The sequence below is a fragment of the Mytilus galloprovincialis genome, chromosome 2, assembly GCF_965363235.1.
Source record: "Mytilus galloprovincialis chromosome 2, xbMytGall1.hap1.1, whole genome shotgun sequence".
Taxonomy (NCBI): Eukaryota; Metazoa; Mollusca; class Bivalvia; order Mytilida; family Mytilidae; genus Mytilus; species Mytilus galloprovincialis.
Window position 1 is genome coordinate 12,872,110 of NC_134839.1, and position 14,275 is coordinate 12,886,384.

A 14,275-nucleotide genomic window follows, 5' to 3' on the forward strand; every position below is an offset into this window, starting at 1 on the left:
ATATGGCAACATAGAAGACAGAGATAGAAGCTAGTGCATGGTGACAAATAAAAGGTAGCGTAAATGACATTGACATAGCATGGAACGACATTCCACATGACTGATTTTGGTCTGTTTTGAAATTAGATATAATTCCTTAGAGTAAAGTCTGTTCATTCACGGTAGTTGTTTAAATCGTAGATAAAGATATGCCAAAATACTCGGCAATTCAACATATATAGCCATTTTCAGAATAGTTTTTGAATAAAGAGGAACGGGCATAGTAATAGCAGTAATAGTAACACCTTAGACAAAAATATATTGAAAATGACGAAGCTCATTATTGGGTATTTAATCAAAACTTCATGAGTAAACTGAACATCCTATACAAAACTGTGTATGAAGATTTAATGTAAATCAAAAGAAATTGAATATTAAAAATTGTATCCCCCCGTTTTTTAAACGCCACGAGACTTGGACCGATTGGAAAGATCGGTAATGTGGTATTTACATACAATATAAGATCATTCATAGAGCTGGCAATAAATATTTCACACGAAAAATCGATAAAATATCGAATATGTTCTCATTTCTGTAACATCTGGAATCTGATGAGTTATTTGGCCATCAATGTGCACGTCAATTTGAAATGAAAAAGAAGCTGAGATAAAACTATACAGGTGTTAATACAATGGTATGAAATACAGGTACACTATTCAAAATAAAACCCAAGAGTTGGTTTGAAAACACACCAACCATGTCAAGTTCAGAGACTACTGGCAGTTGTTTGGTGGTTTATTTTAGAGAGAGCTCCAACCTAACAGTGTCAAGTCGAGGTAACACTGGCAGGGAAATTATGAAATATTGAGAATTTTACTAATGTGTACTAATCAAAATCCCAATCTTAGCATTCTTCTATCACAACTTGAGGAGTTCAATCGTTATTGCCCTGAGAACAACACAACGTTGTGCATAACAAATGTGTTCGTTTTATTCGCAGCATTGTCTGCATATAAGCAATCATCAAACATACTTGGTTAACGATGCCAGATATGGAGTTAGTTCCAATAAGTAAGCAACTTTAGACAACTTAGACCTCACTCATGACATGTTTGCTTTTGAATTTGCCTCTGCCATAAAGTTTGCGACAAATTGTTTCAACAGACGTTTCGGTATCTGAACCAGCTGGATTTTTAAAAGATACCTGCATAGTGTATGGGTTTCGTGTCAATGCCTAATACACTGTCATTTTTGTCAACACTGAACTTAGCACGATCATAAACATTTGAAGATTTCATGGCTGGCCTTCAACATCGAGCTCCTCGTCATATCTGAAATAGATATTCAATAATAGACGATAATGAAGTTCTCAAAACATATGCCTCGAACGAACAAGTGTTAGCAGAAGCCAGCGATAAAAAATATCGATTTCATGCAGTCTTTAGTGATGCATCAAAAGCATTCGATGTAGAATGGCATGCTTCGCTTCTACAGAAATTACACGGTCCAGGAATAAAATAAATGATTGGATAATACTTTTATGATCAGTACAAAGAACTTACTTCAATAGTTATAAAGAGCATAGCAACCTTTTTTTAAACCGTTTTAATGAAGTGCCAAGGTGCTCGACAAGAGAATATTTTGTCACCTTAATTGTATAAAGACATATACCTATTGATGCAAACTTTGGTTCAATTCACGTAGGATGACCAACCTGTTCGGATGGTATATTACAAGCAATGGTCAGTGGATAAACTAAAAGCTGCATGATAGTCAACTCGACGAAGTAGAACTTCAAGACACACATCCAATTTGGTATGTTTAAAGAGAAATTGTGAAAATTCAAATCTTATAGTTGAAAGACTGTACAAATGGCAAGAACTTCCTATATGCGTTACTAGGGACGTGGTTATAATGGTACAAATCCCCAGGTTGCCGTCAAATTATGGAATACGTATGTTATGTCAAGGCTAATTTTTGGACTTGATATGAACAGTCCTCTATTGAATCATATAAAGTGTATTAGACTAAATACATATGATACTAGACATTAAAATATCGTCTTTGTCGATGGTAATGCAAACCAGCGGGAAAGCTCAACATATACTTGTAAGTGAACTGTGCCTTACACTGGAAAAGCTGTTCCATGCTTGATAAACATATATTCTGGGACTAGTACAAGGGCTAGATCGTAGTTTATTTTAGCTTTGTCCTTTCAGTAACAAGTTGATCAATTCCGTTTTGGTTAAATGCATTGAAGATAAAGCATGTGGCTTTAAAATTAACTTACACTTAAAAATCTTAGATAGTTTATAAATTTAAGGATATTTTAAGCTCAAAGTAAATGTAGTATCACATATAAATATTAGATCATACACCAGGGATTTGTATAGCAAGACAATACAAATCTTTGGATACACCGAGGACATTTTATAGTGAAAAGCTAACAAAGGCAGTTGTTAGAATAGATGTTTTAAATCACATGATAAATAGAATAGATTTTATTTCTGAATCTCGGTTCAGTAAGAAACTGGCAATGCAGAAATAGAATAGCTTTTATTTCTAAAATCTCGATTCAGTAACTCGGAAACTTGAAATGCATGCAACAATGAAATGTTGAGTTGGAGAAAATAGGAGGAAACACAACTGATTATGAAGATAGAAAACATGCATTATGTGAGTATTGCCTGGCAATACATAGTCCACTACCGATTAAAAACTTGAATGCTAACTTGATCAATGACGTGTCATGTTGTGAAAACTTTGAGAATTATCAAGTCAATACCTTCTAGCATGACAAAAGAAAATGTGGAAAATTGATTATTTGATTGAATTTTTGAAGTCCAGGTACCGTTACTTCGCTCTGAGTAGTCTCAGCTCCGCTCAAAGTCATCAGACTGAAAACAATTCGAACTTGATCTGTAACTTCTCTGTATACCAATTATAAAATCAATATCTTCAAGCATGATAAACAAGTGAAACTGTGAGCTGCTGCTCACCGATGATACCCCGCCCAATTATTTCGGTAAACAGGAAGTTGTCGGGTGATTAATCTGAAAACGCATCACCCAGTGTAGCTGATGGACAGTCGAATGGATGGATAGACTGAGGTAAAACAGTATACCAACACCTTTTTAAAGTGGGGGTATATGCAACGTAAGGGAAACTGATGATTTGAGTCACCTACCGTGCAAGGGCTGTATAGCCAGTTAAGGTCGTTAAAAACTTCCATCCTTTGCATTATTTGAGTGAATTTTTTTAATCCAATGACCATTTCTCTGCACAAAATTGTCAGACTTGAACAAAATTCTACCTTGATCTGTAACTTGACACCGTGACGATAAAACAATACACCAAATATAAAATCAACATCTTCAAGCCCAAGAAAACAAATATGGGAAACTGATTTATCTCACTGACAGATGGACAGACAGACAGACAGACACTCCGAAGTCGCCAGAACGGGGAATAACAAGCAGTTGAACTGAGATATGAAGAGGTCTTCTAAAACGATTGTAAAAGTTTTGATATTTATGTTGTCAAACTTTTGTAAATATAACCTTTGGAGAATTTGTTGTTCTGTTATTTTTTGGTGGAAATGGACTACAGTTACATATAAAAGATGAAAGAAATGTATTAAGTTTGACAGATGATAAAATTGATAACAATGCCACATGCATCCGTAAAGTTTCAAATTGATTCAATACATAAATTTTAATATCTTTTGAAGTTAGATGTTGAATAATAGAGACACATTGTGGTTTCATTTTATAACAAAATATTATTGAAATTATCATTCTGGAATTAATTATAACTGTTTCCATATCAGGTGGTGAAACAAAAAATATCGTAATGTCACACTTTATGAAAATCTGCTCAATAGGATAATGATACAATAGGGATAAAACATAGTTTATCCATCCTTATATGGATTATCAGCTGTAGGTAAGTTGTCCCATTAAACTTAAAATTAACAACTTTTTCTTGTTTCTCACTGCAGTATATGAAAGATGAACAAGCTTTGGTTTTGGTTTTGAAGGTATGAAACTGTGATAATTCAAATTAAACTAACTCAAAAATATGTATTGATTTTTATGGATTATATGTAGTTTTCACTATTTACAAATAATTTGTTCAATTCTTATATTAAACATAGTTCTATTTTTAGGTGTTTTTTTCATAGGTTTAAGTGTAGTTAGTAGATAATTATTTTTAATATCTTTATAATAATACTAATAATAGTTATAAATCTTATACAAATCTTATATTTACCATTACTATTGGTTAAATTTGATACATTTTTATATTCTTATAATATTTTTAATTTTTAATTTGATTCTTTTCTTTTACAGGAACAATTAGGACAGTGGCTAGGAAATCCTAAACAGCTCTTTAAATTAAAAAATCATTTCCAAAAAAAATGTGTCCATATCAATTAAACAAAATGAGCATTGCATTAGTTTTATTTTGGAAAGAAATACTTTAAATTACACAATAATAACATTTCATCTAACACTTGGGTATCTGAATTAAGATTTAGATTGTCTCCCTTTCACTAAACTTTCAAATATAACCAATGAAATATATATCTTGATATATAAATAATACAGAATAAATAATTCTGTCATATAACCCCCAAATTTAGTATAAATCAAATTAATACATAAAAAAAAACACATAACAAAACTTGGTCAAGACATACATTCGTATACATATATCTAAAGTACTGATTATGATATGAAAATAACAACATATATTATCAATCAACATGTAATTAAAAGATTTAAAATACAAAGAAGAAATAGACAATTAAAAGAATCAAATGCAGGTTTAATTGCGTAGCTCATTATCAAACAATAAAAAATAGCTAAACTCTTTTTTAGTGATGTTTTGCATGCTTTTTGTATTGATCCTGAAACTATTATTACAATATAAGTAGCTCATGTCCTCATTTTAAGGATTGTCACAATATTCTAAGTTAAATCTGAAAATTTTTTTTATAAGAAAATATATAAACAAAAATTAGTACATGAACGGTACAATTGCAATTCAAATGTGTAAGCATCACCCAGGAAACATTAAGGCACTACAGTTTGGCTAAACAAAATAATTTCTTTGATAAAAAAAAATCGGAACAGCTAATATTCACATCTTTTGTCTCTTTTACCAACTGTGCTATATAAGAAGACTTATATCAGTTAATATTGCAAAAAGATTTATTAATCTTGATTGAGTGATTGTTATTTGATTAATATCCAGTGGCAAATATTACATGTACTAGTCTTGAAAGAATATCCAGTTGCAACTATTACATGTACTAGTCTTGAAAGAATAACTATACCACTAAAACAATGAATTGGTGGTGATAAAACTCCTAAGTACTAAAGATAGATTATTGTACATATTGATAACTGTCAAGAGTGATAGATAAATTCCCTTCATATACATGTAGTATACATCAGTCAAGAGAGGACAGTGTAACTGTCAGTTTAGAGATTAAAACATATTGAAGAAATATCTTAGAGGAATACTGTGGTTTCATTATCATTCTTGGTATTTCAATTTTCATGATTCTAAAGTTGTAGGTTAACCACAAATTTAAATATTCAGTGATTTACATATTTTCTCTATAGAGTTGTATGCAGAAATCTTCCAAATATCCACATAAATATAAATAATATCTCCTTAATCCACGAAAAATCAATAAATTCACATTGAGTAGGACCAAACAAGTAAAACTAGATGGCACTTAAATATTAATTAGAAATAAAGCAACTATGATGAAAAAAAATATATAAATCCCTACATACATTATTTCGTGTATTAAACATAAACAATCAATGAATTACAAATGAAATTTATTTTTATCTCAGGTATTATAATTACAATATATGTTAATTTTTTTCATTTCCTGTCATCTTTCAAGTGGTGAAAGGCATAAAAAAGGAATTTTGCAATTTACATTATAAGTAATTCACTAAGAAATTCTTTTTTCCAAAGAGATTCTAATAATCTGATGAAATACATATCCTGCTTCCATGTCTCCATTCAAAGGAACTGATCATGCTCTCTTTTACTTTCAACAATAAAGACCTTTGGAGGTCTTCTGGATTTACCTGGACAAATTCAAGGTGGGATTTTATTGGTTGATACAATGATTTTGAAAACAGAACATAAAACAGATCATTCTCAGGTAATTTGATACAGGAATTGTATATCATTCAGATTGAACTTGTTAAAATAAAATGCAAAAATTTTATGCCTAGGTATGAACTTAATTTGAAAAGAATTACATAGACAGCCCACTGGTCTAAATCTACATTAAAATTACTACATATTAGATAAAAAAAAATGCATGGCTGATCTGTTTACTTATAAGCATCACATACACTACCAAAAATATTCACATATCATTCATACTACAATGCTGAAAATAAAATATATTGTTATAATGCACAACATCAGTACTACATGTAATATCTATTATCTATTTTTATAACTAATCTAAAACTTCTATTTTTAAATGATTGACTTTTAAGCAGGGTAAGATCCGTTTGGGAAGGAGTATGAGGGGCCCATTTATGGCAATATTTTTTTTAGAAAACATTTTTGTGATTTTTTACTTTAGGGCCTATCTCAAAGACCTCCTACCTAATATTCTAATGGGTCCCTGGATTGACCAAAAATGATGGTCTTTCATTATTTATTTTATATATTTTTCCTCAAAGGTATTAAAAGTTATAAATTGATTCCATTTTAAATATGTTTTTCTCTTTTTTTCTTTTCTGAACTAAAGCATTAAAAAACACACACACATTCACACACAGGCAAACAATATCAGGTACTGTTTTCTATAAATGTATATATTTTACTATCTGTCACTACTTCCATTACAAAACTTCATTCATCAGATATGATGTATTAATAGATTATCTCAATGAGATTGATTTTCTCGCTTGAGCCAGTTACGGCAAAAGCGTGAAAAGCAATCGAGTTGAGATGATCAATGATAATCTGTTTATCGCTATTTTACCTATGACGACATTGTAAATTTTATGTCAATTTCATTAGCAATGCCATGTGGCGTCTTAGATTCTAGCGATAATTTTCCATCTCAAGCAAGTAGCATGATATGAAAAATTATCACAAAAAAAGATCAAAGGAAAAATGCACAAAATAGCGATAATATCTGGTTATTGCAATTATAAATTTTTACAATCAAAATATTTGTTCTCTTCCAATGACTAACTTAATATCAATATCTTAACAAACATAATGTGGATTCATTTATAATCATGGGATACCAATTTTCATGATTTTGGTTGACCACAAATTTTCATGAATTTGGTTGACCACAAATAAAAATGTTCAACCAAGAACAAATTTTCTATGGAAAAACCATAAAATCTAATATCCAAGAAAATACATTGAGTCATATTTCCCATAATCCATGCAAATTGGTACCCACAAAAAAACATGAATGCACATTTGACAATTAAGTATAGACCCTTATTTACAAAGTAGAGCATCTTAATAATACTGCAAAAACACACAAATGTTAATTAAATATAGAAACATTTTCATATTATGTTGTGGATGTCAAAAAGTAACTTTTTCTTCATACTTTGATATTTCTGTTTATTCAAAATTTTCCATAAAATGTTTGGAATCCATGGGCATAGTTTGATGATGCCAGCATATAATATCATGAGAAAATATTTGGAGTTAAGCATCCATGGGCATGGTCTAATGATGCCAGCATAGTGTATCATGAAAATATTTACATAATCAATCTATTTGATCAAATTATATAATAATATATTAATAACATCTCATTATATAATATTATTCATTACATAAAAATTTGGTTAAGAATTATTCTTTTGTTTAATCTTTATATTTGAATTGAACAACTATTCAACAGGACAAGTCGAATGAGGGAAAAGGCCCAAAATTTAGTGAAAGTTGTTATGCATCAGATTACTGTTCAAACTTTTTTTTTAAATGAACAGATTTCACGTTTGAAAAGATGCTTTATTCTATTTGGAAAAGAATCTTAAAATTTATTAGGTTTGAACTATTTTTCAAAGGTTCTTTTATTTTCTTATATAATCACTGAAAACTGTAGTTTTGAAGTGGCTTTCCAGAATATTAATATGTTCTTGTGCACATCATCCAAATAGAGCATAAACACATTTGTACCACACTACATGCAACCTAAATCACACTCTTTTCAAACTATACATCCAAATAAACAAATACATGTATTATGCAACTCTAAAGTACAAAACAAATAGAATATAAATAAATATAAAATTATTTGGCATTTGAATCTTATATACTGAGTATGATGGACGGATGAAAGGTTGGATTTTACTTTCACAATCCATTAATTCAGTATTTGATCAGATTAGCTAGCTATATATATTTTCTCCTTATTTTTTAAAGTCACTGTCATCTTCGGTTACAAGAGAACTAAATTAACAGGTTATTCACATTTAAATTCATACGCAACTCTTATGGGTGATTTCAAGCTTTTCCTCTAATATCTACATTTATTTTCTGTTCAAGGCTCTATGATCATTTGCTATGCATTCAAATTCACTATAAAATACATATACTATCACGCAAGCAGGACTTTTTGTAGTCTTTTAAATTATAAAAAAACCAGAGTCTAAGCTATTCATTTACCTAAATCAAACAACTTTGCATGAATGAAATGTATGAAATTTTGTGTTACCGGTATTGTAATTTAAATAAAATTTAATAAATGTATAAAGTATTTTTTTATTTATTGTTTAAATGATTATCAGATTAAAAGTTAACTACATTTTAATTTGGTCTAACATGGGTCCGAGATCCATTAGAGTAAAAAAATTGTTATAACAGTCAAACCTTCTGAAGAGACCACCTGTTTTAAGCAAAATCCTGTGTTATAAGCCAATTAATTTTAAGTCCCTCTGTAGTACATTTTTCATGATTGAATCTGTATTAAAAGACCACCTGTCTTAAGAAACCATGTTTTGCTCTCCCTTTCATGATGGCTTTATTTAAACAGGTTTCACTGTACCGGTACTTTCTTCAAGGGAAAATATTCACAATGCAATCCCAAGAACATTTTGTTGAAAGAAATATGCTGAACAGTAAAAAATGAACTTGGAATGAACAAACAAAATGGATTTCGAAACTATAAAAATAAGCTTAACTTTTTACAGGATTTGTTTACCTGACAACAACGAACAACAACAAGGGTCTTAGTTTGTGCATGTACTGCACACATACATATGCATGGAATGAACTTTGGAACACATAAATGATGTAACCCTTTTGACGTCTGTATACAGGTTATTTATTTGACATTGTTTTGGGATATATATCCATTGTTTGTGTCACTGTTACGGTTTATTTCATCTTCTATTTTCTCTCCACCTTCACTGTTTCCTTCTTCAGAGTCACTTCTGATGTCTTTTATCTGAAAAAGTGATAAATAATATTAGCAAAACACTTTACAATTTTCATGTATTTTAAAATTAATTTAACTTTTTATTTCCCTATTTTATGCAGCCATTTTCCCAAAGTCTGCATATATTCAATTAGCAAATTTGTAATTTTTTTAATATTTCAAATCGCAGGTACCCTGTACCCACATAATCACAAAAATGAATCCATGGAAGCTAAAATTTTGTAGGGTTATGTTTATTGTAATGACTGTGTCATTTGAAAGTTAAAATAGAAATTAATTTTAGTACTAAAATATCTTTCCAATCTAAGGGACGACATCAAAAGTTCAATGTAGGATAAAAAAACTTAATTCACATAGTTTTTTCATTGACCTCCCCACCCCCCCTCTTAACTTAATTTGGGAAAAATTGATTTACCTATATGGATATATATGTAAAATCGATTTTGGATTAATAAAACTTGCAGCCATGTTGACCCCCCACCCCCAAACTATTTGATTTAAGTTTTTTATCCTACATCGATATTTTTGAATTATGTCTTCCAAAATTTTATTTTTCTATGCATACTTCAAAACTGTCTTTAAAATTTTAGTAAACAATACCCAGATATATATAGTTTCAGCTCAATTATGTATCAATGAAGTCCTAAAGGGAGATAAATCATATTTCATTTTAAAATACATTAGATTATCTCCCTTTGGAAACTTTTGTATAACATATTGAAACTTCACCTATTACTGAATCTTAAATGTTTAATTTCAAACTGATGTCTGGTTCTTATAAATATAAAATATATTTCAAAAGAATGTAGTATGAAAACTAAGGACATTTCTAGAGCAATTCAAATATAACAATTTCTCAAATTTCAAATGCCTCATTATAGAAATTTAAGGAAAAACTTTAAAATACAAAACAAACAATAATGGATTGTAAAGAAGCTTTATTTTGCTTTAAAATATTTGTTTGTTTGTCACAGGCCAGAAAAAATAGAGATTCTACAATTTTTCTTTATAATTTATATTTCAAAGAGGCACATCAGACATAAAAAAAAAAATATCTCTGATTTTTGTACTTGTTTGAAAATTGCAAAGATTATCCTTTGATAATAATTTTCTTTACAAATCAGCAATAACTTATATTTTACATATAATTTACTTTTGCAGGTTGCATGTCACCTATTATCACACTTTATACCTGTTACTTGTTTGAGACCTTGCTGAGATAAACCTTTGATAAAAATCTGACAAACAAGAATGTGTCCACAGTACACGGATGCCCCACTCACACTATCATTTTCTATGTTTAAAGGACTGTGAAATTGGAATAAATTCTCTAATTTGGCATTAAAATTAGAATGATCTTATCAAAGGGAACATGTATACTAAGTTTCAAGTTGATTGGACTTCTACTTTATCAAAAACTACCTTGACCAAAAACTTTAACCTGAAATTTGCATTATCATTTTCTATGTTCAGTGAACCGTAAAATTGGGGTCAAAACTCTAATTTGGCATTTAAATTAGAAAGATCATATCATAGGGCACATGTATACTAAGTTTCAAGTTGATTGGACTTCAACTTCATCAAAAACTACCTTGACCAAAAACTTTAACCTGAAATTTGCACTATCATTTTCTATGTTCAGTGAACCGTAAAATTGGGGTCAAAACTCTAATTTGGCATTTAAATTAGAAAGATCATATCATAGGGCACATGTATACTAAGTTTCAAGTTGATTGGACTTCAACTTCATCAAAAACTACCTTGACCAAAAACTTTAACCTGAAATTTGCACTATCATTTTCTATGTTCAGTGAACCGTAAAATTGGGGTCAAAACTCTAATTTGGCATTTAAATTAGAAAGATCATATCATAGGGCACATGTATACTAAGTTTCAAGTTGATTGGACTTCAACTTCATCAAAAACTACCTTGACCAAAAACTTTAACCTGAAGCCAAAAACTTTAACCTGAAATTTGCACTATCATTTTCTATGTTCAGTGAACCGTAAAATTGGGGTCAAAACTCTAATTTGGCATTTAAATTAGAAAGATCATATCATAGGGCACATGTATACTAAGTTTCAAGTTGATTGGACTTCAACTTCATCAAAAACTACCTTGACCAAAAACTTTAACCTGAAGCCAAAAACTTTAACCTGAAATTTGCACTATCATTTTCTATGTTCAGTGAACCGTAAAATTGGGGTCAAAACTCTAATTTGGCATTTAAATTAGAAAGATCATATCATAGGGCACATGTATACTAAGTTTCAAGTTGATTGGACTTCAACTTCATCAAAAACTACCTTGACCAAAAACTTTAACCTGAAGCCAAAAACTTTAACCTGAAATTTGCACTATCATTTTCTATGTTCAGTGAACCGTAAAATTGGGGTCAAAACTCTAATTTGGCATTTAAATTAGAAAGATCATATCATAGGGCACATGTATACTAAGTTTCAAGTTGATTGGACTTCAACTTCATCAAAAACTACCTTGACCAAAAACTTTAACCTGAAGCCAAAAACTTTAACCTGAAATTTGCACTATCATTTTCTATGTTCAGTGAACCGTAAAATTGGGGTCAAAACTCTAATTTGGCATTTAAATTAGAAAGATCATATCATAGGGCACATGTATACTAAGTTTCAAGTTGATTGGACTTCAACTTCATCAAAAACTACCTTGACCAAAAACTTTAACCTGAAATTTGCACTATCATTTTCTATCAGTGAACCGTAAAATTGGGGTCAAAACTCTAATTTGGCATTTAAATTAGAAAGATCATATCATACAGAACATATATACTAAGTTTCAAGTTGATTAGACTCCAACTTCATCAAAAACTACCTCGACCAAAAACTTTAACCTGAAGCGGGACAGACGGACGAACGGACGAACGAACGGACGAACGAACGGACGAACGAACAGACGAACGGACGCACAGACCAGAAAACATAATGCCCATAAATGGGGCATAAAAAATGTACCATTAGATAAAACGATTTTAATGTGTGTCACAGTTAGTAGGTCACTCAATGTACATAACAATCTATTTTAAATTGCACTTTGATACATTTATCAAATCTTCTTTTAAGTTTTACGTTTTATAAGTCCATTGATAGATTTGAGAAGGAGGGTAAAGTTACGTAAATGTGTTTCATGGTCAGTAGGTCACTAAATTTTAAAATTGCACTTTTATACATTGATTAAATCATGTTTTTCTGTCCACTTAGAGATGTACTTGACCAGTCAGAAAATTCTTTATGCTGTCATGGGTTGTATCTTAAAAGGTTTTATGTTACTGTAAATTCAGAAATTATTGCAATAATTTTATTATTGCGTAAAAGGCAATAGTTATCATTACAATAATTAAAACTCGCATTTTTTATTTTTTTTTATATAAATCAAAGACGATTTTTCTGAATAGTGCAAATTTTAAAATCACATTTTAGCCTTAAATTTCAGATTTGCAATAATTTCTGAATTTACAGTAATTGAATTGGTTTAGATGGAGGATCTTTGACTGGTTTCTATTTAATCAATGGCCAACCCTGGAAGACCCTCTTGGGTAGTCAAGGTCTAAAAAAACTACCCTCTTTCATTTAATTAATTTACCGTACAACTCTTAGAGAAAGGAAAAGTTTCAAGTTTGACATATATTGACAACTGTGAACTACTACTATGTGTGTCTTTTTTGTTTTTGATTTTTTATCATTTGATAGCTTCCAAACATAAACATATATATATGCATCTGTGTATTGGAATAGACAAGTAGTTATCACATTATAATAATTTAACTAGAAGGAGATTTGAGATGTATCAGTTAAACTATGAGAGTCATAATTTGGTCAATATTAGTTACACAGTGTGTAATTGTCCTAATACGAGAATTTATCGGGTCAATAAAATTCATATCGGGTGAGGAAGCCAAACCCGATATGAATTTTACTGACCCGATAAATTCTGTATTAGGACAGTTGCACACTGTGTAACGAATTTATCCTGATTTTGTTCTATTACAAATTTATAAATTCAAATTCAATATTTAGGACAATATCAACCAAATATAATTATATAATTAATCTAAAACTGTGAAAAATGGAAAATATTAAGACTATAAAGCAACAGTAAAAAAAATGTTTGTTTATTAGGTCAACGTTATAAGGGAGATAATTCCAATTGACGTAATAAAAAAATGTACTGAAATTTATTACGTCAATATCAGCCAATCAAATTGCGAGAAATTACTCTAAATCAGGATAATTTATATTATCATGCAAGAGGAGTGTCAATTTATCTATAATATGAAATTATTGAGTTAATAAACCTATATCTTGACCCTGTAATTTTGTGCAGTTGTTAAACAACGTTATCTTATCCAACCAAAAATTGTAAGGTTAATGTTCTGCATCCCTTTTCACAAAAAGTCTTAAGAGTAAAAATACTTGTAAGATTTTTTGTGAAACGAGACACAGAATTTGTTTGTGGGTTTGTGCAGATTAAAATCCTAAAATGAGCTTCCTTTTATAAGAACTGCTTAAAATATTCAAGAAGTATGTTGTTTGTTGATTTTGACATTGATTGATGATGTTTTAACACCACTTTTGGGCTATTTTGTGGCAGCCAGTTTTTATTGGTGGAAGAAACCAAAGTGCCCGCAGAAAACCACCAACTGTTGATAGGAAAAATGACAATCCTAGTCTATTAAGATAGTCCATTGCAACCGCACAAGCTGGTTTGGAACTCATTACCTCAGTGCTGAATGGCTAGTGATTACAGTAGTAACTACTCAGACCACTTGGCTAGTGTGGCCCCATTGATTGTGACAG

General features: G+C 30.2%; 1 protein-coding gene across 3 annotated transcripts in view; it reads right to left on the reverse strand.

The window, feature by feature from the left end:
* Positions 1-4,426: 4,426 nt before the first annotated feature.
* Positions 4,427-14,275, reverse strand: part of LOC143062929 (ceramide synthase 5-like) — a 43,262-nt gene continuing 33,413 nt past the window's right edge. For all 3 annotated transcript variants that reach the window (XM_076234768.1, XM_076234766.1, XM_076234767.1), the window contains exon 11: positions 4,427-9,451. In XM_076234768.1, coding sequence (XP_076090883.1) covers positions 9,329-9,451 — 123 coding nt within the window. In that variant the 3' untranslated portion in view covers positions 4,427-9,328. The remainder of the gene's footprint in view (positions 9,452-14,275) is intronic.